Consider the following 27,979-nt stretch of genomic DNA (forward strand, 5'->3'; position numbering starts at 1 on the left):
CACCCGCTGTCAGCCCCCCCGCCCCGGCCAGGTCCCGCCTCTGTGTTAATATTGACCCCTCAGTTTTTTAATGATGTTGGTTGAGGGATAAATATTGGCCAGGACACCAGGGAGAGGTCCCCTGCCCTTCTTCTAAATAGTGCCATGGGATCTTTTACATCCACCTGAGAGGGCAGACAGGGCCTAGATTCAATGTCTCACCTGAAAGGTGGCACCTCTGACAGTGCAGTACTCTCTCAGTAGTGAATGGGGAGTGTCAGCCTTGATTTTGAACTCAAGACTCTGGAGTTACACTGATTCTATAGCATAGAAACAGGCCGTTCGGCCCAATTGGTCTATGCCGGCATTTATGCTCCACACAAGTGGGACTTAAACCCACAACTTTCTGACTCAGAGGCAAGAGTGCCATCAATTGAGCCACTGCTGACACCTTAACTTCATAGTATTTCTATTAAATCACCCCTCAGCTCTTTTCTCTAGGGTGACCTATTAGGTCATGGAGGGGTGACCGAATAGAGGGCTTTAAAATTTTGAAGGGGTTTGATCGGGTAGAAGTAGAGAAGATGTTTCCACTTGTGGGGGAATCCAAAACTAGGGACCATAAATATAAGATAGTCACTGATAAATCAAATAAAGAATTCAGGAGAAACTTCTTTATCCAGAGAATGGTTGGAATGTGGAACTTGCTCCCACTGGGAGTTGTTGAGGCGAATAGTGTAGATGCCTCTCAGGGGAAGCTAGATAAGTACTGCAAGAATTCTGGGAATTCCACCTTTTCCCTGAGTATGTAAAACTTTGGCCATTGACCAAAACCCTAAGATGGAAGGACAGGTGAGAGGTCACCAGACGAATCAACAACACACACAGTGGAAGGAGGGAGAATTACTGCTTCAGACATGTCTCTGTTTTAATGCAAAACCTACAGCAGGTGGTCAACGATCAGCACTAATTCGAGAGGCAGTCGGCCATTGAGAGAGGTAACTGCTCCAGACATGGCGGGGCCATGCCTTGGTTCTGATGCAAAACCAATCGACACCTAGGACGTGGGATGAAAAGGGAGCCTTGTATGGCAAGTGCTCGACGATTGGAATGAATTCGAAGAACAACGGTCCATCGAGAGAAGCAATTGCAACATGATGAGAGACCATCAAAAGCCATTAAAGATTCTTAAGGACTTTGTAAGAACTGTTTAAACAGACATGGAGTGCCTCATTTAACAACGAAAACTATTGTAAGAGAGGGGTATATAAGTGGAAGCTCGAAACCCCTCTCTCTCTGGTTTGGTCTCTTGCTTTTGGTCTCTTGTTTTTTGCTCTTGTTTGCTGTCTCTGGTTCTTGCTCTCTTGCTTCTTAGCTCTTATCTCTTTTCCAGCTCTCTCTCTCTCTTCCTCTCTCTTCCTCTTAGTTCTTGCTCGCTCTTTTTTTTCACCCGAGCTCTCCAGGGAGGAGAGCAGCTTCCAGCGAAACCAACGACCCCTACATGAGAGAACCGGTCAACCAGACCTGCAAGTGCAAAGGATTGGTGAGCCTCGACCATACGTGTGTGTGTGTGTGTGTGTGTGTGTGTGATAGGTGTCTCCAGGGTCCCCACCAACCTCTTAGTTTAGCGGGATGAAGTACTGTAGTGGGTGTGTGTAACTCAGTGTACTGTGTAGGACCGTTTTTATCGTAATTTTCTTCGTGTTGACGGTATAATAAAACCAACATTCCAATTCAATTCAAACACCGAGTTTGTGTGTTCTCTGTGCTATTCAGCTACGTGATCCATCACCGGGTGCGTTAGCATAAGTCCCATTTTCCTGAACCCCCGATCAGTGAGGTATAAGTGTTCCTTGGCTGGACCGGGGACCAGATATCTGCACCAATCAATAGGGTGAGAACAACCCCAAAACACCCTACAGTACATGCGGGAGAAAGGAACAGAAGGATATGCAGATCGGGTTAGATGAAGTGTGGTTGGGAGGAGGCTCGTGTGCAGCATAAACACCGGCTCAGGCCAGTTGGATCAAATGGCCTGTTTCTGTGCTGTAAATTCTATGTAATTTTATGTAACCTTTTTTTCTTTAAATTTGACATGTTGGTGCAGCTATTATAACTTTTGCTTACAAAGCAATTGCAAAAGCATATATATATATAAATATGAGTCCGTAAGCACAAAAGTATGCAAGGTATATAATGCAGGGATCTTTGCAAAAGCACAGAGCTTGAGCACAGAGGTGGGAAAGACAGAGAGTGAATCTCTAATGGAGTGAAATGCTAACAGAGTGAGGACTTTCAAGTGGGAATTTGATGAGTGTGGGAATTAGGTGCAGAGGGGAAGGAGGTGCAAAGTGATTTAAACCAAAGAACTATAGACTAGACTGAGCGAAGCAACAAAAATCAAGAAGAAGTCAAAAAGTGATGTCACAAGGACCGCCGAGGGTAAGTCAGTAAGTATTTAGTTCATTGGTTAGTGATTTTAGTGGTTATTGTTCTTAGTGATTAGTGTTTTTTAGTGGTTAGTGATTTAGTCATAGTCATAATCATTGTAGGTCCAGCACTGGAGGATAAACAGTAAAATGCCTTAAAGCTAAACAAACAGTTTAACTAACTGCTTGCTGACAGTTGGGACCCATCGCCATGTGGGAATTCCAGAACATTTCATGTGTCCTGGAAAACCACACGTGCAGGAAGTAACACCAACTGCTCGAGCTCGAGCTCAGAGTTTCAGGAGGTGCTCACTCTGCAGCTACAGAGAGTTCAGGTGGAGAGTGAGTGGGTGACCACCAGACAGATTAGGAGGAACAGGCAGGCAGTGAAGGAATCCCCTGGGAGTGTGGCATTCACAAACCAGTATTCATTATTGAGGGTGTTGACGTCTTAGGGGAGTGCAGTAAGGAGCAAATCCACGGCACCGTGGGAGATTCGGCTGCACAGGGGGGAAAAGAAATGCAATTGTTACAGGGGATTCGATAGTCAGGGGACTAGACAGGCGTTTCTGCAAAAGCTGACCTGAGTCTCACATGATGTGTTGCATCTCTGGTCCCAGGGTAACGGACATCACTGAGAGGGTGCAAAACATTTTGAGGGGGGAAGGGGAACAGCCAGAAGTCGTGGTCCATGTGGGAACCAATGACATTGGAAAGAAAAGGGTCGAGGTCCTGCAGTCAGGAACTAGGGAGGAAGTAAAAAACAGGACCTCAAAGGTTGTCGTCTCTGGATTCCTCCCAGTGCCATGCATTAGTGAGTATAGGAATAGTAGGGTAAGACAGGTTAATGTGTGGCTGGAGAAATGGTGCAGGATCGGCGGTTCAGATTCCTGGGGCATTGGGACCAGTTTTGGGTCAAGAACAATCTGTTCCAGATGGATGAGTTGCACCTCAACAGAGCTGGGACCAATGTCTTCGCGGGGAGGTTAACTAGTGCTGTGGGGGAGGGTTTAAACTAATTTGGCAGGGGGATGGGCACCAGGATGAAACATTAGAGAGGAGAAACAAGCTGCACAGAGGACTGCGAGGGACAAATAGCACGAGAGTAAAGAATAGTTCAGAAATAGGAGGGATCAGACAGAGGGCAAATGCAAGGCAGTCTAAGATGAGTTTGGAGTGCATGTGCATAATTGCACATAGTGTGGTAAATAAGGTTGGTGAGCTGCAGGCTCAAGTAGCCACATGGGACTGTGATATAGTGGCAATAATAGAGACCTGGCTCAAAGAAGGGAGGTTACTTAATATTCCTGGCTACAAGATATTCAGGAAAGATAGGGAAAGAAATAAAGGAGGGGGTGGCAGTATTGATCACAGAAATCATTATAGCACTGGAAAAGGGATGATGTAGTTGAGGGGTCAAAGACAGAATCTATTTGGTTAGAATTAAGGAACAATAGAGGAGCTATTACACTACTGGGTGTATACTATAGGCCACCAGATAGTGGGAAGGAGATAGAGGAGCAAATTTGCATGCAAATTTCAGAAAGATGCAAGAACTATAGAGTAGTAATAATGTGGGATTTCAATTATCCCAATACAGACTGGGACAGTAACAGTGTAAAGGGCAAAGAGGGGGAGGAATTCCTGAAATGTGTTCAAGAGAGCTTTCTGAAACAGTGTTTTTCCAGCCCAATCAGGAAGGAAACAGTGCTGGATCTAGTTCTGGGGAATGAAATGTTTCAGTGGGGGAACATTTGGGGAACAGTGATCATAATATCATTAGGTTTAGAATAGTTAAGGAAAAGGACAAGGAACAATCAAATGTGAAAATGGTTAACTGGAGGAGGGAAAATTTTAGTGAGTGAAATGGGATGAGGGACTTTAGTTACGTGGATAGACTGGAGAAGCTGGGTTTGTTCTCCTTGGAACAGAGACAGTTGCAGGGAGATTCGAGAGAGGTGTTCAAAATCATGAAGGGTCTAGACAGAGTAGACGGAGAGGAACTGTTCCCATTGGCGGAAGGGTCAGGAACCAGAGGACACAGATTTAAGGTGATTAGCAAAAGAACCAAAGGTGACATGAGGAAAAACTTTTTTACGCAGCGAGTGGTTAGGATCTGGAATGCACTGCCTGAGGGGGTGGTGGAGGCAGATTCAATCATGGCCTTCAAAAGGGAACTGGATAAGTACTTGAAAGGAAAACATTTGCAGGGCTACGGGGTTAGGGCAGGGGAGTGGGACTAGCTGGATTGCTCTTGCATAGAGCTGGCATGGACTCGATGGGCCGAATGGCCTCTTGTAACCTTTCTATGATTCTATGATTCTAAAAGGAGAACTTGCCCAGGTAGATTGGAATCAAAAATTGATAGGCAAAACAGTAATTGAACAATGGGAGTCCTTCAAGGAGGAGATGGTTTGGGTACAGAGTAGACACATCCCTACGAGGGGGAAAGGAACAGCATCCAAAGCTAGGGCTCTCTGGATGACTAAAGATATAGAGATTAAAATGAAACAGAAAAAGGAGGCTTATGTAAGGTTCATGATTGAGTAGAGAAGCAGGCTGAATAAAGAAAGTAAAGAGATCTAAATAAGGAACAAGAGAGGCAAAGACAGAGTATGAAAGTAGATTAACAGGAACCCAAAAGGCTTTTATAAACATATAAATAGTAAAAGGGTAATCAAAGGAAGGGTGGGGGTGAATAGCGACAAAAAAGGCGATCTTCTTGTGGAGGCAGAGGGCATGGCTGAGGTACTAAATGAATACTTCACATCCGTCTTCACGAGAGAAGAGGATGCTGCCATTGTAACAGTAAAGGAGGAGGTAGTAGCGATATTGGATAGGAAAAAAATAGATAAAGAGGAGGTGCTTAAAAGATTGGCAGTACTCAAAGTAGAAAAATCATCCAGTCCCGGTGGGATGTATCCTAGGTTACTGAGGGAAATAAGGGTGGAAATTGCAGAGGCTCCGGCCACAATCTTCCAATCCTCCTTAGGGAGTGGTACTGGAGGACTGGAGGATTGCGAATGTTAACACCCCTGTTCAAAAAAGGGAAGAGAGATAAACCCGGCAATTATATGCCAGTCAGCCTAACGTCGGTGATGGGGAAACTTTCAGAGACAATAATCCGGGACAAGATAAAATGGCGCTTGGAAAAGTATGGGCTAATAAATGAAAGTCAGCACGGATTTGTTAAAGGAAAATCGTGTTTGACTAATTTGATTGAGTTCTTTGATGAAGTAACGGAGAAGGTTAATGAGGGTAGTGCGGTTGATGTTGTGTATATGGACTTTCAAAAGGAGTTCGATAAAGTAGCACATAATAGACTTGTTAGCAAAATTAAAGCCCATCAGATTAAAGGGACAGTGGCAGCGTGGATGGGCAAACGCATGGCAGATGAAATTTAACGCAGAAGTGATGCATTTTGGTAGGAAGAATGAGGAGAGGCAATATAAACTAAATGGTACAATTTTAAAGGGAGTGCAGGAACAGAGAGACCTGGGGATGTACGTACACAAATCTTTGAAGGTGGCAGGACAAGTTGAGAAGGCTGTTATAAAACCTCTGGGATCCTGGGCTTTATTAATAGAGGCATAGAGTACAAAAGCAAAGAAGTTATGCTAAACCTATGTAAAACACTAATTAGGCCTCAGCTGGAGTATTGTGTTCAATTTAGGAAAGAGGTCAAGTCCTTAGAGAGGGTGCAGAAGAGATTTACTAGAATGGTGCCAGGGATGAGGGACTTCAGTTATGTGGAGAGATTGGAGAAGCTGGGATTGTTCTCCTTGGAACAGGGAAGGTTAAGGTGGTGAGGCGATATCTAATAGAGGTGTTCAAAATCATGAACAGTTTTGACAGAGTAAATAAGGAGAAACAGTTTCCAGTGGCAGAAGGGTCGGTAACCAGAGGACACAGATTTAAGGTCATCGGCAACATCCAGAGGCGACAGAGGTTGAGGGTTCTATAACAAGGGGACATAGATTGAAGGTAAAAGGCGGGAGGTTTAGAGGGGATTTGAGAAAGAACTTTTTCACCCAGAGGGTGGTTGGAGTCTGGAACTCACTGCCTGAAAGGGTTGTGGAGGCAGGAACCCTCACAACATTCAAGAAGCATTTGGATGAGCACTTGAAATGCCATAGCATACAAGGCTACGGACCAAATGCTGGAATATGGGATTAGAGTAGACAGGGCTGATGGCCGGCGCGGACACGATGGGCCGAAGGGCCTCTATCCGTGCTGTATAACTCTATGACTCTATGACTCTATGACTATGACTCTATGACATGAGGAAACATTTTTTTACACAGTGAGTTGTAATGATCTGGAATGCGCTGCCTGAAAGGGCGGTGGAAGCAGATTCAATAGTAACTTTCAAAAGGGAATTGGGTAAATACTTGAAGGGAAAACATTTACAGGGCTATGGGGAAAGAGCCGGGGAATGGGACTAATGGGCTCTTGGGACTAATGGGACTAATGGGGTCTTTCAAAGAGCCGGCACAGGAACGATGGGGTGACCGGCCTCCTCCTGTGCTGTACCTTTTTCGAGGAGGTGACAAGGAGGGTCGATGAGGGTAATGCAATTGATGTCCTCTACATGGATTTTAGCAAGGCTTTTGACAAGGTCCCACATGGCAGACTGGTCAAAAAAGTAAAGGCCCATGGGATTCAAGGGAAAGTGGCAAATTGGATCCAAAATTGGCTCAGTGGCAGGAAGCAAAGGGTAATGGTCGACGGGCGTTTTTGCGACTGGAAGGCTGTTTCCAGTGGGGTGCCGCAGGGCTCAGTACCAGGTCCTTTGCTTTTTGTGGTGTCCATTAATGATTTGGACTTAAACGTAGGGGGCATGATTAAGACATTTGCGGATGACACGAAGATAGGCTGTGTGGTTGATGGTGAGGAGGAAAGCTGTAGACTGCAGGAAGATATCAATGGACTGGTCAGGTGGGCAGAAAAGTGATAAATGGAATTCAATCCGGAGAAGTGTGAGGTAATGCGTTTATGGAGGCTAAACAAGGCAAGGGAATACACAATAAATGGAAGGATACTGAGAGGTGTAGAGGAACAGAGGGACCTTGGAGTGCATGTCCACAGATCCCTGAAGGTAGCAGGACAGGTAGATAAGGTGGATAAGAAGGCATACGGGATACTTTCCTTTATTAGCCGAGGCATAGAATATAAGAGCAGGGAGGTTATGCTGGAACTGTATAAAACACTGGTTAGGCCACAGCTTGAGTACTGCGTACAGTTCTGGTCACCACATTACAGGAAGGATGTAATTGCACTAGAGAGGGTGCAGAGGAGATTTACAAGGATGTTGCCAGGACTGGAGAATTTTAGCTATGATGACAGATTGGATAGGCTGGGGTTGTTTTCCTTGGAACAGAGGAGGCTGAGGGGAGATTTGATTGAGGTACAAAATTATGAGGGGCCTGGATAGAGTGGATAGGAAGGACCGATTTCCCTTATCCAATATCCAGGGGGCATAGATTTAAAGTGATTGGTAGAAGGATTAGAGCGGAGCTGAGGAAAAATGTTTTCACCCAGAGGGTGGTGGAGGTCTGGAACTCACTGCCTGAAAGGGTGGTAGAGGCAGAAACCCTCATCTCATTTAAAAATACCTGGATGTGCACCTGAAGAGCCGTGACCTGCAGGGCTACGGACCAAATGCGGGAAAGTGGGATTAGGCTGGGTGGCTCGTTTCTCAGCCGGCGTGGACATGATGGGCCGAATGGCCTCCTTCTGTGTCATAAATTTTCTATGATTCTATGATTTAATGACCTACTATGATACTATGATCTGTACGTAAGATCAGAGTGTTTTTTTATGTTTCAAAATAAACTTTATTCACAAAATTTGTAAAGGTACATACAATGTAATTCAAGTCTTGCTTCAAACAATACAATACGGGTCAGACAATTTACATACAGTACAATCAACTGTCCTGGTACAATCAATAGTTACACACCACACATTGTAAATACAGTTCATGGCACCCTCGGGTGCCTCATTGCATTACAGTCGCTACCGGTTACAGATACAGTACATTTCGTTACGTTCGTTTATCATTCTACATTCTGCCCAAGGGGGCTTTTCCCTGATTCCAGCCCCTCGGTATACAATGGCGGGAGGGCGCTAAACGGTGGCCTTTCCCATAAAGCCTTTGCATTGGTCACACCTCGCTTCAGTGTGTCCCACAGCACGTACTCCTGCACCTTGGAGTGTGCCAGTCGGCAACACTCGGTCGTGGACAGTTCCTTCAGCTGGAAGACCAGCAGGTTTCGGGCGGACCAAAGGGCCTCCTTCACCGAGTTGATGGTCTTCCAGCCGCAGGTGATTATCTGTCTCGATCTACGCCCCGGGGAAGAGTCTGTACAGCACAGCGTCCTGTGTTCCCGAACTATTTGGGATGAACCAGGACATATACCAACGCATCTCTCTCCACACTCTGCACGAAGGGGCAGCCCATCAGGAGGTGGAAGACGGTCTCCTCCCCACCACAGCCTCGAGGGCAGCTTGCAGTGGCATTGAGGTTCTGTGCGTGTTGGAAGGACCGCACTGGGAGGGTCTTTCTCATCACCATCCAGGCTACATCCTGGTGCCTGTTGGTCAGTTCCAGCGACGAGACATTCTGCTAAATGGCCTCGACCGTCTGGTCGGGGAACTGCCCGATCGAAACCACCCTATCAGTTCCTTGCAGGACTCTTGGAACGTTTCTTGTTGACCACTGTCTGACAGCCTTGTGGTCCAAGGGGTTCCTCCTCAGGAACTTCTCCACCTGGGAGAAGGGGTGGGAGGGGGACGGTCCAGCTGGACGGATGTCCTGCGCCTGCTCGGCCAGTGTGGCCAGACCCAGCCTTCTTAGTATGTTGGACAGGTAGAAACCCAGCATGTAGTGACACTTGGTGTTTGCATACCAGGACTTTCCCTACACATATCTTGAGGCAGCCACACACAAAGGTGGCCATTAGGATCAGAGCGGCGTTGGGGATGCTCGTCCCCCCTTTTTCTGGGGTCTTGTACATGGTGGTCCTGCAGACGCGTTCTACTTTGGACCTCCAACGTGGAAGATGGCTTGGGTGGCTGTGATGGTGGAGTTGTGGGGAATGGGCCAGACCCTGGCCACGTAGACAACACCGCGAGTACCTCACACCTTATCACCAGGTTCCTGCCGGTTATGGAGAGGGATCGCCCCATCCACATACCAAGCATCTGTTTGGCCTTGGCAATCCATTCCTTCCTGTTCTTTGTGCAGGCCAGGGCCCCTCCGAACCAGATCCCCACACCTTCAGGTAGTCGGACCTGACAGTGAAGGGGGCAAAGGATCAGGTCTCCCACCTGCCAAAGTACATGGCCTTTGCTTCTATTTCGGTTCACCCTGGCCCCCGAGGCCAGCTCGATACGGTCGCCAATGCCGATCAGTGTGTGGACTGACTGCTGGTCGGAGCAGAAGACGGTGACGTCATCCATGTACAGGGAGGCCTTAACCTGAGAGCCTCCGCTGCCTGGGATCGTCACCCCTCTGATACCTGCGTCCTTCCTGACTCCCGGACTCTCAGCGCCACCGTGCGCTGTCCCCGAGGAGGCTGCTGTGGAGACGAGACCGTCACCTGACTCCAGATCTGATTGGGAGGCTCTCTGACTCCCATCCATTGATTAGGACTGTGTTATGGATGTCCGCGTGGAGTTGTCGGATCCAATCACGGATTCCCTCCCCAAAACCCATTTTGGAGAGCACGTCCGTCATGTTTGTGTGGGATATTCTGTCGATGGCCTTCTCCTGGTCCAGGCTGATGAGGCAGGTGTTCACCCCCCTGTCCTGCACGTAGGCAATCGTATCCCTGGATCAGAGTGTTTCTTTTTTGTTTCAAAAATATACTTTATTCATAAAAATTTGTAACAATACATACAGTAGTTGCCATATCACATTTCAAATGTAGACAATGCAGATTATACAATTTGCAGGATACATAAAGTACAGTTCAAATATGATTCAAACAATACAGTTACACATTGTACATGATAATTACAGTTCATGACACTCCAGGGTGCCTCATTGCATTACAATCAATACAATTTATTGATTACAGATGTATTAAAGGTACATTACATTTCATTTCATTCATTTATATTTTACATTCTGCCCGAGGGGGTCTTTCCCTGATTCCAGCCCCTCAGTGTACAATGGCGGGAGGGCTCTCAACAGTGGCCTTTCCCCAAGACTCTTTGCGGTTTCAGTGCGTCCCTCAGGACGTAGTCCTGGACCTTGGAATGTGCCAGTCTGCAGCACTCGGTCGAGGACAGCTCCGTGCACTGGAACACCAGCAAGTTTCGGGCCGACCAAAGGCCGTCTTTCACCGAGTTGATGGTCCTCCAGCAGTAGTTAATGATTGTCTCGGTGTGCGTCCCCCGGAACAGTCCGTAGAGCACAGAGTCCTGTGTTACGGAGCTGCTCGGGAGGAACCTGGGCAGATGCCACTGCATCTCTCTCCAAACCTTCTTTGCAAAGTTACATTCCAGAAGGAGATGGGTGACGGTCTCGTCTCCACAGCAGCCTCCTCGGGGACAGCGCACGGTGGCGCTGAGAGTCCGGGAGTGCATGAAGGATCTGACGGGAAGGACCCTTCTCACCACCAGCCAAGCTAGGTCTTGGTGCTTGTTTGAGAGCCAAATGACATTGACAGTCTGCTCGGGGAACCAAACGACAGGATCCACCATCTCCTTTTCCCGCAGGGTCTCGAGGACGTTACGTGCGGACCACTTCCTGATCGACTTGTGGTCAAAGGTGTTTTTCTGCACAAGCTTTTCTATGAAGGACAGGTGGGGCGGAACGGTCCAACTGGATGGAGCATTCCATGGCAGCGTGGCCAGGCCCATCCTTCACAACACCAGGGACAGGTAGAACCTCAGCACGTGGTGACACTCAGTGACAAACCTACCTTCCTACCGCCGCAGAGAACTTAGGGGTGACCGAAAAAATTGATTGGCTAGTTTCGGGAATCTAGGGGGTGGGGGGAGATAGAGAGATGGAGCTGGGGAGTGGTGTGGGGGATGAGGGCTCAGGCGAATGGAGGCAGGGTGGGGACTCAGGGGGAAGAGAGGGAGACTGGGGTGGGCATTGGGCCTAGCATTTCCTGCAGAGCTCAGACAGGGGCAATGTGATGATGGGAGCAGCACCAATAGAGGAGCAGCCAGTAAAGGGGTGAATGAAACCTGGGGACTTTACTGCGGGTAAATGGTGAAAGGTTGTTTCCACTGGTGGGCGAATAGAGGACAAGGTGATGAAGACATGATTCTCACTGGAAGAACCAAGAGGGAAGGGAGAAGGAAAGTTTTTCAACTGAAAGCTAATAGACTATGGGATGCTTCACCACAAGTGGCTATTGAGGCAGAGATCAGAACATCATTTAAAAGGAAATGGAATAAATATTTAGGAATATAGGAACAGGAGTAGGCCATTCAGCCCCTCGTGCCTGCTCCACCATTTGATAACATCATGGCAGGGTTGTGTGGTGTCGTGGACGTTGTTCTCCTGAAAGCTGGGTAATTTGCTGCGAACGATGGTCTGTTTGAGGTTGGGTGGCTGTTTGAAGGCGAGTAGTGGAAGTGTGGGGATGGCCTTAGCGAGGTGTTCGTCGTCATCGATGACATGTTGAAGGCTGCGGAGAACATGGCGTAGTTTCTCAACGACACAGATACCACCATCACACGAGAGGACACCACCCACCAGGTACATGGTTCATACTCCTGCGACTCGACCAACGTTGTCTACCTCATATGTTGCAGGAAAGGATGCCCCAGAGCATGGTACATTGGGGAGACCATGCAGACACTGCGACAACGGATGAACGGACACCGCGCAACAATCACCAGACAGGAGGGTTCCCTCCCAGTCGGGGAACACTTCAGCAGTCAAGGACATTCAGCCACCGATCTTTGGGTAAGCGTTCTCCAAGGCGGCCTTCGAGACACACGACAACGCAAAATCGTCGAGCAGAAATTGATAGCCAAGTTCCGCACCCATGAGGACGGCCTCAACCGGGATCTTGGGTTCATGTCACGCTACACGTAACCCCACCAGCGAAAAAAGTTATCTGCTTTTAATACAACGGGTCATTCTCTCTCTTTCTCTTCCTTTCGGATGTTTCTCTCTCTCTCTCTGTCTTTTGTTCTGGCCTTTTGTATATTCGGTGGTCCTGTATGTAATGTCTCTCTGTCTGAACACTTTGATTGCCTTGACAACGGGCAGTTGGAAAGATTATCTGTAATCACCAGGCATTGTTCTCTGACTATATATGCTGTAACCTTCAAGGAATTCCACACTTCACCTGACGAAGGAGACAGCCTCCAAAAGCTTGTGATTTTCAAATAAAACTGTTGGACTATAACCTGGTGTTGTAAGATTCCTTACATTTGTCAACCCCAGTCCATCACCGGCATCTCCACATCAAAATCATTCACAACATTACCATCAAATCTCCTCTTAACCTTCTCTGCTCGAAGGAGAACAATCCCAGCTTCTCCAGTCTCTCCACGTAACTGAAGTCCCTCATCCCTGGCACTATTCTCGTAAATCTCTTCTCCACCCTCTCTAAGGCCTTGACATCTTTCCTAAAGTGTGGTGCCCAGAATTGAACACAATACTCCAGCTGAGGCCTAACCAGTGTTTTATAAAGGATTAGCATAACATCCTTGCTTTTGTACTCTATGCCTCTATTAATAAAGCCCAGGATCCCATATGCTTTTTTAACAGCCGTCTCCACTTGTCCTGCCACCTTCAAAGATTTGTGTATGTGCACCCCCAGGTCTCTCTGTTGGCACTCCCTTTAAAATTGTACCATTTAGTTTATATTGCCTCTCCTTCCTACCAAAATGTATCACTTCATCTGCCATGTGTCTGCCCATTTCACCAGTCTGTCTATGTCCTCCTGAAGTCTGTTACTATCCTCCATATTATTTACTACATTTCCGAGTTTCGTGTCATCTGCAAACTCTATACCCAAGTCCAGGTCATTAATATATATCAAAAAGAGCAGTGGTCCTAATACTGACCCCTGGGGGACACCACTGTATACTTCCCTCCAGTCTGAAAAACAACCATTCACCACTACTCTCTGCTTTCTGTCCCCTAGCCAATTTTGTATCCACGCTGCCACTGTCCCTTTAATCCCATGGGCTTTAATTTCGCTAACAAGTCTATTATGTCGTACTTTATCATATACATTTTGAAAGTCCATATACACAACATCAACCGCACTACCCTCATCAACCCTCTCCATTACTTCATCAAAGAATTCAATCAAGTTAGTCAAACACAATTTGCCTTTAACAAATCCGTGCTGACTTTCATTTATTAGCCCAGACTTTTCCAAGCGCCAATTTATTTTGTCCTGGATTATTGTCTCTAAAAGTTTCTCCACCACCGACGTTAGGCTGACTGGCCTGTAATTGCCGGGTTTATCCCTCTCCCCTTTTTTGAACAGGGGTGTGACATTTGCAATCCTCCAGTCCTCTGGTGCCATCTCCATGGAAGATTGTGGCCAGAGCCTCTGCAATTTCCTTTACTTCCTTCAGTAACCTAGGATGTATCCCATCTGGACTGGGTGACTTTTCTACTTTGAGAACTGCCAATCTTTGAATTACCTCCTCTTTATCTATTTTATCCTATTCAATATCGCTGCTACCTCCTCCTTTACTGCTACACAGGAAACATTCTCTTCTCCAGTGAAGACTGATACGAAGTATTCATTTAGTACCTCAGCCATGCCCTCTGCCTCCACAGGAAGATCTCCTTTCATCTGGAAACTTTGAAATTGTACCCTGTATACCCAAATCCAGGTCATTAATGTATATGCTGTAATTTCTATCATTCTATGAAAGCTCTCTTTTATTGAGTCCGAGCCCAGGGAGTGGTTTTGAAATGTTGGTGTTCAGCTGAGTTTAAGACGATATGACCTGTGAGAAATGCCCCATACGCCGAGCCCGCTGCCTTTTGTGTGATTTCTCGGTTTGGTTCAGGTCGGTCTGTTTTGATGTGTGACGTCCAGGCACCCAGTTCAGAGTTATCACCTTCACACAGAACCTGAGACCAAGCCAGAATCCAAGGAGGTAGGGAGAAATGGGGCCTGTTAAAAGTGGCATCGACTGGTGAGCCTGTGCAGTGCAGGGGGATTCTGGCTGTAGGTTCAGAAGAATATCAGGATGAATATCAGCAAGTTATTTTTTTTATTCGTTCATGGGATGTGGGCGTCGCTGGCGAGGCCAGCATTTATTACTCATCGCCAATTGCCCTTGAGAAGGTGGTGGTGAGCCTCCTTCTTGAACCGCTGCAGTCCGTGTGGTGACGGTTCTCCCTCAGTGCTGTTAGGAAGGGAGTTCCTGGATTTTGACCCAGCAACGATGAAGGAACGGCGATAGATTTCCAAGGCAGGATGGTGTGTGACTTGGAGGGGAACGTGCAGGTGGTGTTGTTCCCATGTACCTGCTGCTCTTTGTTCTTCTAGGTGGTAGAGTCACGGGTTTGGGAGGTGCTGTCGAAGAAGCCTTGGCTGCAGTGTTGTGGATGGTACACACTGCAGCCACAGTTTGTTTAATTCATTCATGGGATGTGGGCATCGCTGGCGAGGCCGGCATTTATTGCCCATCCCTAATTGCCCTTGAGAAGGTGGTGGTGAGCCGCTTTCTAGACCCGCTGCAATCTGTGTGGTGAAGGTTCTCCCACATTGCTGTTAGGAAGGGAGTTCCAGGATTTTGACCCAGCGACGATGAAGGAACGGCGATATATTTCCAAGTCGGGATGGTGTGTGACTTGGAGGGGAACGTGCAGGTGGTGTTGTTCCCATGTACCTGCTGCTCTTGTCCTTCAAGGTGGAAGAGGTCGCGGGTTTTGGAGATGCTGTTGAAGAAGCCTTGGCGAGTTGCTGCAGTGCATCCTGTGGATGGTACACACTGCAGCCACTGTGCGCCGGTGGTGAAGGGAGTGAATGTTTAGGGTGGTGGATGGGGTGCCAATCAAGCGGGCTGCTTTGTCCTGGATGGTGTCGAGCTTCTTGAGTGTTGTTGAAGCTGCACTCATCCAGGCAGGTGGAGAGTATTCCATCACACTCCTGATTTGTGCCTTGTAGATGGTGCAAAGGCTTTGGGGAGTCAGGAGGTGAGTCACTCGCCGCAGAATACCTAGCCTCTGACCTGTTCTTGTAGCCACAGTATTTATATGGCTGGTCCAGTTAAGTTTCTGGTCAATGGTGACCCCCAGGATGTTGATGGTGGGGGATTCGGCGATGGTAATGCCGTTGAATGTCAAGGGGAGGTGGTTAGACTCTCTCTTGTTGGAGATGGTCATTGCCTGGCACTTGTCTGGCTCGAATGTTACTTGCCACTTATCAGCCCAAGCCTGGATGATTTCTGATTCGGCAATGGAAATGCCGTTGAATGTCAAGGGGAGGTGGTTAGACTCTCTCCTGTTGGACACGGTCATTGCCTGGCATTTGTCTGGTGCGAATGTTACTTGCCACTCATTAGCTCAGGTCTTGCTGCATGCGGGCACAGACTGCTTCATTATCTGAGGAATGGAACTGAACACTGTGCAATCAGCAGTTATCATCCCCACTTCTGACCTTATGATGGAGGGAAGGTCATTGATGAAGCAGCTGAAGATGGTTGGGCCTGGGACACTGCCCTGAGGAACTCCTGCAGCAATGTCCTGGGGCTGAGATGATTGGCCTCCACCTTCCTTTGTATCAACCAGTTACTACTGCTTACAAGTAGGATCTTGGGGCGTAACACCTATTACTACCAGTTACATATAGACTGTCAGTGAGTAATTGCATACTGTTGGTTATGAGCACATTCTGAGTGTTTACCATTGGTTATCGGTGCAATTTCAGTGAGTTTCTTTTAGTTACTGTTGGAATCAATGTTCCTCCCACTTCTGGCTTTCCCCCCGCGTATCTCTCCCCCCATCTTCGGTTTCCCCTCTTCGCCTGTTCGTGGGTGGCCTCCTGGTTCACGGAACTACTCTCACAACAGCTGCTGGTGTGAAACCATGAGCAAAGATACTCAACTGTAAGGGAAATGCAATAACATTTACAGCTGTCACGTCACGTGATCAAACCAGGAATACCTCCAGAGTAGGCAATCCGACCCAGAGTGAAAGGCCATTTTAATGCAAGTAGCCCTACCCACAACCCTAAATGCCCCTAAAAATGGTTAGTGACAGATTCAACAATGCTACATTACCACAGGACACTAAAATTCATTAAAATTTTATTTAAATGTAGCTGATAGAAAACAGGGAAATATTAAAATTAAAACAGTCAAATATGAACATAGACTCATCGGCATAAGGGGACAGATTAGCACCATTTTGTTTGTAAAAAGTGGAGACTGGTAACAGTAGAACATACGCACGCATTGAAGTCACAGAATAGGTATTCTCAAAAAACAGCTTCAGGAATCTTTTCCTGTCCCATCGATAATGCCTATATAGTAACTGTGGAGTGGACTCTACTTTTAGCACCAGCCCCGGCTATTGATGGGATGGGAATGTGTCACAACTTGATGCCAAATACAGGAAGTCTTTGAGAATACACCAACACTCCACCAGTCAATTGCAAATCACAGTACCTAACACATTAGTCAAATTGTTTGTGTGTATTTATATCTGCACAAAATGAGTTCCTGAAGTATGGGTTTCCTTCATTGGCAATCACCCACAGTGCATTTAATGGGAAAACCTCAAATCCTGCAAACCTAAAGCCCCCCCACAAACTGCTAGGAGTACACAGTTCATAGAATCATATGGCACAGGAGGTGGCCATTTGGCCCATTGTGCCTGTGCCAGCTCTTTGAAAGAGTTATCTAATTAATCCCACTCCCCACTCCCAGCAAATTTTTCCTTTTCAAATATTTATCCAATTCCCTTTTGAAAGTTATTATTGAATCTGCTTCCACCGCCCTTTCAGGCAGTGCATTCCAGATCATAACAACACAACAGTCCAGGGTATATTTCCATCTTTACTATCTGGTTGTTAAGCATTGAGCAGAGCGCAGAGGGAAATTCAGTCGAGGGAGGGGAATCATACAAATGTTACAGAACCAGCGTGATTTTGCTTTCCATTATCTGAAATGGAATAAAAATCAATTGGGTTCTGTTATCAACAAATTTTCCTATTTATGCTCTTCTCAAGCAGGCAGTAAAGACAAAAATCTACCCCTTACTTCCTTTCATGAGAGGGTCCTGCCCTAAATGTTAACCATTGTCAGAACAATATCTAATGAAGAGAACCACCTGAATTGTTAATGGATCTTCATTTTAAATGCTGCCTGGTGTGCTATTCATTTTCTATTCATACCAAAGTTCTGGTTAGGTTGAAACAAAATAACTGGGTAGCCTCACCATTATGTTTCCTTGTTCTTATGGGTGGTTTACATTAACTGTTAAACATGTATTTGACTAATATAGCTTGATTTTTAGGTGCTAGTAGCTTAGAAATCAGAAATATATGGAATGGTATGACATGTTGAACATTTCTCAGCTTCAGAGTTTCAAGTTCAGCGAATACAACAAGTTTATTTTTAGGTTCAAAATATAGCTTAGTTATATATAAGATTAATTCTTAAGTATATGATTACATCCACTTACAATATATATTTAGAACATAAGAAATAGGAGCAGGAGTAGGCCAAACGCCCCTCATCCTGCTCCACCATTCGACAAGATCATGGCTGATCTTCTACCTCAACTCCACTTTCCACCCCCGATCCCCATATCCCTTGATTCCTTTAATGTCCAAAAATCTATTGATCTCAGTTTTGAATATACTCAACAACTGAGCATCCACAGCCCTCTGGGGTAGAAAATTCTAAAGATTCACAACCCTCCGAGTGAAGAAATTTCTCCTCATCTCGGTCCTAAATTTGGACCCTGATGCAGGTTTGCGACCTGGGAGGGTGCAATATGCAATGTGCTGAAATGTAATTAGAATCATTATATGCATCATATAGGTGCTGTTGTATTACACAATACAAGAAGCCAATTTACCTCCAATGAGTGCTGCTCATTAAACCTCCCCTTTAAATGCGAGGCGTGATTCCGTGATCTGGCACTCCATTGTAGCCCGGAGCTTGCAGCGAGTCCATTATCAAGAAATCACGCTCAGACAGCCCATGGCTTTCTGTCCATTAAAATGAATAGACAAAACATAATGAGCTGCACGCCTACAACTTCCCAAGATGCATTACCTTTGAACGGTGCCCCCTGCTGTGAGTGCCAGGTTGTGGAATCACCCCTCTGGTGTCTAGTACCAGACATAAGCAACAACAACCTATTCTTTTACATTTTTTCACTGATAAAAAAGTTGTTCTTCTAGATTTGGAGATATATATATGAATAAGGGGAAAGGGAGAAAGTAGAAAATCAAGCGTTCTCACCCGAGAAGATATGGTGTGGAGGCCTGAGGCCTACAACTCACTTGACCCGATCAGTCCACCTCATTGTGAGGAGTGAGCCCAAAGGGATAGTGCAAAGCATAGGGAGAGATCCTTAAATATCCCCAAAAAGAGCTACTGGAACCTTCTGGATTTCAATATCTGTTGACCACATTCAAAAAATACTGCCTGTGGAACATATAACTGAACAAATCACAGTCTGTGTTTGAAAGTTGCTTGGCTTCTTCCTTAAGCCTTGGCGACAACTGATGAAACTTTCAACAATTATGTGAAGTTAAGCTTGGGATAAGATTCTGATAGTTGGTAAGTTTTTCTTTAAGCTGTTTGTGACTATTTAATTTAAAGATCCACTACAAAGTTAAAACAAGATAGAACTGCTTCATTTTTGTCACAAGATCATTTGTGCACAGTGCAACTAGTGCATTGTATCGGCTGAATTATTGGTCCCAGTAGGCTGTAGGCTGATTGTGACGGGTTGGAGGAATGAGCCTGTGTGTAGCAGATGTCCTTTAATGTGGACAAAAGCAGTTTCATGCATTTGGGGTTGGGAATCACGAGGTATGTTTGTATCATAACAGGGATAACCGTTAGTGGCAGATCAAGAAACAGACCTGGGGGTAGTAGTTGATAACTCATTAAAGATACACAAGCAGTGTGAGGCGGCTGTAGAGAAAACATAAAGTTGTATTACGAGGACCACTAAGCATGAAATGGTGAACTGTACTTAGGCTTTATAACACTCTGATATGTCAACACTTAAAAAGAATACTGTGTCCAATTTTGATCCCCACACATGGTGAAGGATACCGAGGCTCTGGAATGGTGCAGAGGTGGCGGCCAGGATGATAACTAATTTTAGAGCCTTTAGATATGAGGATGGTGATGGAAGCAGATTCAACAGCAACTTTCAAAAAGGAATTGGATAAATGCTTAAAGGGAAAAAAATTACAGGGCTATGGGGAAAGAGCAAGGGAATGGGATTAATTGGATAGCTCTTTCAAAGAGCCAGCACAGACACTAGGGGCCGAATGGCCTCCTCCTGTGCTGTACCTACTATGATACTATTTACTTTAAAGAAATGCACAAAGAAATTCAATGTCAAGCAGGTTGAAAGTGTTTCTTTTTTAACCCCAATTTCCTTTCCTTTTCTTGTACTGTATCATAGAATCATAGAAAGGTTACAGCACGGAAGGAGGCCATTCGGCCCATTGAGTCCGTGCCGGCTCTATGCAAGAGCAATCCAGCTAGTTCCACTCCCCCACCCTATCCCCGTGGCCCTGAAAATTTTTTCCCTTCAAGTACTTATCCAGTTCCCTTTTGAAGGCCATGATTGAATCTGCCTCCACCACCCCCTCGGGCAGTTCATTCCAGATCATAACCACTCGCTATATAAAAAAGTTTTTCCTCATGTCACCTTTGGTTCTTTTGCCCTCTTAAATCTGTGCCCTCTGGTTCTTGACCCTTCCGCCAATGGGAACAGTTTCTCTCTATCTATCTATTCTGCCGAGACCCTTCATGATTTTGAATACCTCTATCAAATCGCCTCATAACCGTCTCTGTTCCAAGGAAAACAATCCCAGCTTCTCCAGTCTATCCACATAACTAAAGTCCATCGTCCCTGGAATCATTCCTGTAAATCTCCTCTGCACTCTCTCTGAAACCTTCACATCTTTCCTAAAGTGCGGTGCCCAGAACTGGACACAATACTCCAGTTGTTTTATAAAGATTCATCATGACTTCCATACTTTTGTACTCTATGCCTCTATTTATAAAGCCCAGAATCCCATATGCTTTTTTAACCACTTTCTCAACCTGCCCTACCACCTTCAATGATTTGTGCACATATACGCCCAGATCTCTCTGTTCCTGTACCCCTTTTAGAATTGTGCCCTCTAGTTTATATTGCCTCTCCTCGTTCTTCCTACCAAAATGTATCACTTCGCATTTTTCTGAGTTTAATTTCATCTGCCATGTGTCCACCCATGCCGCCAGCCTGTCTATATCCTCTTGAAATCTATCACTATCCTCCTCACTGTTTACTACACTTCCAAGTTTTGTGTCATCTGCAAATTGGGAAATTGTGCCCTGTACACCCAAGTCCAAATCATTAATATATATTAAGAAAAGCAGTGGTCCCAGCACTGACCCCTGGGGAACACCACTGTACACCTCCCTCCAGTCCGAAAAACAACTGCTTCTGACACTCACAGTTCCACAGACAATCATATGGTCTCGATTACCTCGCCCATGTGGCCACTTTCCTGTGTGAAGAGGGCAGTTTTGATAGAACAGCCTGTTCTCCACACTCCATCATCAACATCCACGTTCATGGAAGATTCCTGTAGGAATCACAGAATAGCAATTCGGAATGGCAGGCCTCCCTGAATTTTCACTTCCCTGGCCCAGGGGACTGAAGCTGTAATACTTCTCTTTAGTGATGCGCCAGACAGCATTAAATATGGCTTGGTTGTTAAATGACAATAGAATTATAGACTTTTCTGTGGATGATTTTAAAATTCCCATCCTTGTTTTCAAATCCCTGCATGGCCTCACCCCTCCCTATCTCTGTAACCTCCTCCAGCCCTATAGGGGAACTGATAGGGTAGATAGAGAGAAACTATTTCCACTGGTTGGGGAGTCTAGGACTAGGGGACATAGCCTAAAAATTAGAGCCAGGACTTTCAGGAGTGAAGTTATGAATCACTTCTACACACAAAGAGTGGTAGAAGTTTGGAACTCTCTTCTGCAAACGGCAGTTGATGCTAACTCAACTGTTAATTTTAAATCTGATTGATAGATTTTGTTAACCAAAGGTATTAAGGGATATGGGGCTAAGATGGGTGCATGGAGTTAGGTCACAGATCAGCCATGATCTCATTGAATGGCAGCACAGGCTCGAGGGGCCAAATGGCCTACTCCTGTTCCTATAACCCACTGAGATCTCTGCCCTCCTCCAATTCTGGCCTCTTGCGCATCCCCAATTTTGGTCGCTTCACCATCGGCGACCGTGCCTTCAGCTTTGGAATTCCCTCCCTGACCCTCTCTGCCTCTCTACCCTGTTTTAAGGCGCTCCTTAAATCTTACCTCTGTGACCAAGCACCTGTCCTAATATCTCCTTATGTGGCTTGGTGTCAAATGTTGTATGATAACGCTCCTGTGAAGCGCCTTGGGATGTTTTACTACGGTAAAGGCACTATATAAATGCAAGTTGTTGTTGTTGAAGGGTGAAACATTAGTGATCATGATTAAGAAAAAGATATTTCGGTCAGTGGTTGAATAAATCTATTCTAAGAAAATAATATGGCTGGTACTTTACTTTAAAACCACATGAAGGAAGTAACTTGCCATCTGTGCTGTATCATGAGCGATCACTCCTCAAGGGAGGTCTGAATGCAATCATTATTGGGTGAGATGGAGGGGGAACAAAAGGAAGCTACCGGGGTAAATTTAGGTCCTTACCACCTGAGTGGTGGGGCGGATCGCCCACCCGCTATAGAACTCATTGAAATCAATGGTGTGCGACTGATCCACTTCACCAGATTAGAGCCCAGGCAGTGAAAATGAAAATCGATCCCACAATCTCGCGGCCACAATCATGATGACATGCAATGAGAATCTATCCTTAGCTCACAACTCAGAGACACACTAGTAGGATCAGCTCATTACATATCGTAGGTCTTTCCCAAAACATTAACGTAGAAATGAAAACTGTCCACTGCATGCAAATTACCCATTTTAAAAAAAATGAATCTGTTAAAAAAGCCATGTCTTTCTTATCACAGGAAGCAACTCAGTGTTTTTGTGATGCACTGATGTTTTGATGCAAATTGTGTCACCTCATTACTTGGCAAACCAAAAAAAAATTGCCAGACATTCTTCACAAAAGACAGTGCCTTTCACGATCCATGACAGTTCTATTCTTTATTTTAGAAACTTAAGTTCATCTTACCTAAATGAGTATAAAAATGTGTTTGAACATTGACAAATATTTAATATGTTGTCCTGTTAAATGTCACATTTGATTTACAAAACCTTCAAACTGTCAATGATTGCTGTGAGGTTCACAGTTTATTGCATTATGGTTAGTTATGACTATCTAAATCCCTCCCATCTAATTGCAGAAACCCACTGCCTTGTTCTGCCACAGCCTCACAAAATCCATGCAGTGACCAGAAAGAGTGGGCAAAAAAAACATTAGAAGTGTATATTGTAAATAAATATTGTAAATAAATATTACAGCACTACAATATGTACACATTGACCTCAATGTGAATATTTTTGTATTTATTAATGAACGGAGCACATGTAGTAATGTGGCTTGCCCCGCTTGCAATTTTTCACCTGCCACTTTCCTCTTCTCCTCACTAGGACGCAGTTCTTGCCTTTCTTCCTCGAAGCAGGAGGAGGGCCTCGCTTCCAATTTGTGAAGGACACATGTTCTCCTCCTGCCCAATCCCATCTGCCTGGACTGATCCTATCGTTGAGGCCTGAGAGTTTGAAGGAAAACAAGCAACTCACTGTGGATAGTTTACAGATTGTACAGCTCCTGATAGACCTATTTCTATTAAATTAATAAATTCTAAACATTTAATGAAAGAAATACATTTATTTAGAGGTTTATCACATTGTCAAAATGTCTCAAAATGCTTCATGCAATGAATTGCTTTTGAACTGTAGTGACTGTCACACGCACTAAACTACAAAACTTGGAAAAGCTGACAAACAGCTTCAAAAGGATTTAACAGAAATGTACAACTCACAGTCCTGATTAAAGGCCTGTGATCAAAGTTGCTGCTTCAAGATTAAATTACTTTTTACTACATTGGACTTCAACATTTTTATAGTGTTTTTGGATCATAATACAGCAGAGGACCAGGATGAGTACAGAAAGTACAGAGGAGATCTAAAAAAGGGAATGGAGGGGCAAAGAGAGAGTATGAGAATAGATTAGCGGCTAACATAAAAGAGAACCCAAAAGTCTTTTATAAAAATATAAATAGTAAAAGAGTAGTCAAAAGTAGGGTGGGACCGATTAGGGACAAAAAAGGAGATCTTCTTGTGGAGGCAGACGGCATGGCTGAGGTACTAAATGAATACTTCACATCAGTCTTCACTGGAGAAGAGGATGCTGCCATTGTAACAGTAAAGGAGGAGGTAATCGCGATATTGGATAGGATAAAAATAGATAGAGAGGAGGTACTTAAAAGATTGGCAGTACTCAAAGTAGAAAAGTCACCCGGTCCAGATGGGATGCATCCTAGATTACTGAGGGAAGTAGGGTTGGAAATTATGGAGGCTCTGGCCACAATCATCCAATCCTCCTTAAATATGGGGACGGTGTCGGAGGACTGGAGGATTGTGAATGTTACACCCCGTTCAAAAAAGGGGAGGGATAAACCCGGCAATTACAGGCCAGACAGCCTAACGTTAGGGGTGGGGAAACTTTTAGAGACAAGAATCTGGGACAAAATGAATTGGCACTTGGAAAGTATGGGCCAATAAATGAAAATCAGCACGGATTTGTTAAAGGAAAATTGTGTTTGGTGAACTTGATTGAGTTCTTTAATGAAGTAACGGAGAGGGTTGATGTGTATATGGACTTTCAAAGGCATTTGATAAACTACCAGGAAATAGACATGTCAGCAAAATTAAAGCCCATGGGCTTAAAGGGACAATGGCAGCATGGATACAAAATTGGCTAATGGACAGAAAGCAGAAGGTAATGGTGAATGGTTGTTTTTCAGACTGAAGGGAAGTATACAGTGGTGTTCCCCAGGGTCAGTATCAGGACCACTGCTCTTTTTGATATATATTAATGACCTGGACTTGGGTAATAATTTTAAAGTTTGCAGATGACATGAAACTCAGAAATGTAGTAAACAATGTGGAGAATAGTAACAGGCTTCAGGAGGACGTAGGCAGACTGGTGAAATGGGCAGACAGATGGCAGATGAAATTTAACGCAGCAAGTGCGAAGTGATGCACTTTGGTAGGTAGAATGAGGAGAGGCAATATAAACTAAATGGTACAATTTTAAAGTGGGTGCAGGAACAGAGAGACCTGGGGGTGCACGTACATAAATCATTGAAGGTGGCAGGACAAGTTGAGAAGGCTGTTAAAAATGCATAAGGGATCCTGGGCTTTATTAATAATAATGATGTGGAGATGATGTGGAGATGCCGGTGATGGACTGGGGTTGACAAATGTAAAGAATCTTACAACACCAGGTTATAGTCCAACTGTTTTATTTGAAAATCACAAGCTTTCGGAGGCTTTCTCCTTCGTCAGGTGAATGTCAGGTATCATGTGAGTGATGTATAAGTTAGATTTCAGAATAAATGATAGGATAATTGATGCTTGTGTAATGTAGTAAATATTGATGGGTCATGAAGACAGAGTAAACTATGAGAGTGAAACTCAAGTAGGCTATCAATGTCACCTGAACAAATAGTTTAATCTTCTAGAATAATCATTTTACGTTTACCTATCACTGTTCTTGCAAAGGACAATTAAACTGCCTTTTGCTGGAACAATACCTTACCACATAAATTCAAACACTGGCCTCATACAAAAAAGGAGCAACATACAGAGTGGTCCCAATATTTACGGAGAGGCAGGGACGGAGCCGCGTATCAGTGGCTGGGAAACCCAGAAATCCTGGGAGGGCGGAGGTCCTGACAAATTTAACGGCAGGACCTCATTAGAATTTTTTTACTCCATTATCTGTGCGGCAGCCGGCCAGATTGAAGGCTGGCAGGTTATTGGGAGGGAAAGCCTGCGGTAGACAGTCCCCAGCAATTGTGAACATCGGGGATCGGGGTGGGGGGGCTGCTCAGAAGGCGGGAAGGAGAGATCCCTGGGTGGGGAAAAGAGAGAGACTGTGGTGTGGGGGAGAGAGATCATGGGTGGGGGTGAGATAGAGAATGTTGGGGGAGGGGGGGAGGAGATAGAGATCACGGGGGGGGGGGGTGTGTTGGCCTAGAACGGTGAGGGTGGGTCAGCTGATCATGGGGATGGGGGTCGGTTGATCGCCAGGGGTTGGGGGTGGTGGTGGAGTCGTCCAATCGTAGGGCGAGGGGGGGCCGACCGATCGCCGGCGTGGGAAGGTTTGTCCAATCATGGGGTGGAGGGGGTTCGGCCGATCGCGGGGGGTGGGGGGTTCGGCCGATCGCGGGGGGTGGGGGGTTCGGCCGATCGCGGGGGGTGGGGTTGGCCGATCGCGGGGGGTGGGGGGTTCGGCCGATCGCTGAGTGGGGTGGGGGGTTCGGCCGATCGCGGGGGGGGGTGGGGGGTTCGGCCGATCGCGGGGGGGTGGGGGGTTCGGCCGATCGCGGGGGGTGGGGGGTTCGGCCGATCGCGGGGGCCGGAGGGTTCGGCCGATCGCGGGGGGTGGGGGTTCGGCCGATCGCGGGGGGTGGGGGGTTCGGCCGATGGCGGGGGGGTGGGGGGTTCGGCCGATCGCGGGGGGGTGGGGGGTTCGGCCGATCGCGGGGGGGGTGGGGGGTTCGGCCGATCGCGGGGGGTGGGGGGTTCGGCCGATCGCGGGGGGTGGGGGGTTCGGCCGATCGCGGGGGGGTGGGGGGTTCGGCCGATCGCGGGGGGTGGGGGGTTCGGCCGATCGCGGGGGGGGGTGGGGGGTTCGGCCGATCGCGGGGGGGTGGGGGGTTCGGCCGATCGCGGGGGGGTGGGGGGTTCGGCCGATCGCGGGGGGGTGGGGGGTTCGGCCGATCGCGGGGGGTTGGGGGGTTCGGCCAGGAGAAGCACTCCTGCTGAATCTGCCTCACTTTAGCTGCTGACTTTCCTGACCCCTGGGAAACCCAGCTCGCAGCCGGTAAATTCAAATGGATGCCAAAATCTGAGGAACAGCCTCACTAACATATTTGAATTACTGACCCGCCTCTCCAGAGCGGGTTATTCGGCCAACCCAAACCCGCTGCGGTTAAAACGGAAATAGTCACATTTACAGTGGGTTGGGGGACGAGTTTCATATTTTTAACAATTTAATCCCCCCGTCCGTCCCCACAGAAACCGTATCAGGGTTTAATGATGTGTCACGGTAGTTGTTGGTCACAGAGACACATGAAGTCTCTGGTAGGCAGTAACTGGAAATGGCAGCTTAGTAGTCCATCAATCTATGAGAAGCTCATCCTCCTCTGCTCCAAAGAAGTCTGTTTCAGTCTACTTTTTATGAAAATTGGTCTGTGTGACGTTTGTTCAAAACAAGGACTGTTGGCAACTATAGGTTGTTGTTGTGTGCGTTAGCGTGGCAGACATATTGAAAGAACTCTGGTCCATGTTGGAATGAGGCCTGTGTTACACCACTACTGTGATATATCCAGCCTTTGCTGGAATTCATGGAATGTAAAAATTGGTTTTGGTTATTGTCTGTGCTTTTGTTCTCAGTTTGGGTTCCGCCAGGACCACTCGACTCCAGACCTCATTACAGCCTTGGTCCAAACATGGATAAAAGAGCTGAATTCCAGAGGTGAGGTGAGAGTGACTGCCCTTGACATCAAGGCAGCATTTGACCGAGTGTGGCACCAAGGAACCCTAGTAAAATTGAAGTCAATGGGAATCAGGGGGAAAACTCTCCAGTGGCTGGAGTCATAGCTAACACAAAGGAAGATGGTCGTGGTTGTTGGAGGCCAATCATCTCAGCCCCAGGGCATTACTGCAGGAGTTCCTCAGGGCAGTGTCCTGGGCCCAACCATCTTCAGCTGCTTCATCAATGACCTTCCCTCCATCACACGGTCAGAAATGGGGATGTTCGTTGATGATTGCAGTGTTCAGTTCCATTCGCAACCCCTCAGATAATGAAGCAGTCCGTGCCCGCATGCAGCAAGACCTGGACAACATCCAGGCTTGGGCTCATAAGTGGCAAGTAACATTCGTGCCAGATAAGTGCCAGGCAATGACCATCTTCAACAAGAGAGAGTCTAACCACCTCCCCTTGATATTCATCGCCGAATCCCCCATCAACATCCTGGGGGTCACCATTGACCAGAAACTTAACTGGACCAGCCATATAAATATTGTGGCTACAAGAGCAGGTCAGAGGATGGGTATTCTATGGCAAGTTACTCAACTCCTGACTCCCCAAAGCCTTTCCACCATTTACAAGGCACAAG

General features: G+C 46.3%; 1 protein-coding gene across 5 annotated transcripts in view; it reads right to left on the reverse strand.

Annotated features, from left to right (window-relative positions):
* Window positions 1–20,123: 20,123 nt before the first annotated feature.
* frem1a (Fras1 related extracellular matrix 1a) overlaps window positions 20,124–27,979 on the reverse strand; it is a 337,163-nt gene continuing 329,307 nt past the window's right edge. For all 5 annotated transcript variants that reach the window (XM_067983690.1, XM_067983689.1, XM_067983688.1 and 2 more), the window contains one exon: window positions 20,124–23,338. In XM_067983690.1, the coding sequence (XP_067839791.1) occupies window positions 23,139–23,338 (200 nt within the window). In that variant the 3' untranslated portion in view covers window positions 20,124–23,138. The remainder of the gene's footprint in view (window positions 23,339–27,979) is intronic.

Source organism: Heptranchias perlo, chromosome 4 (genome assembly GCF_035084215.1).
Source record: "Heptranchias perlo isolate sHepPer1 chromosome 4, sHepPer1.hap1, whole genome shotgun sequence".
In the NCBI taxonomy this organism is placed as follows: Eukaryota; Metazoa; Chordata; class Chondrichthyes; order Hexanchiformes; family Hexanchidae; genus Heptranchias; species Heptranchias perlo.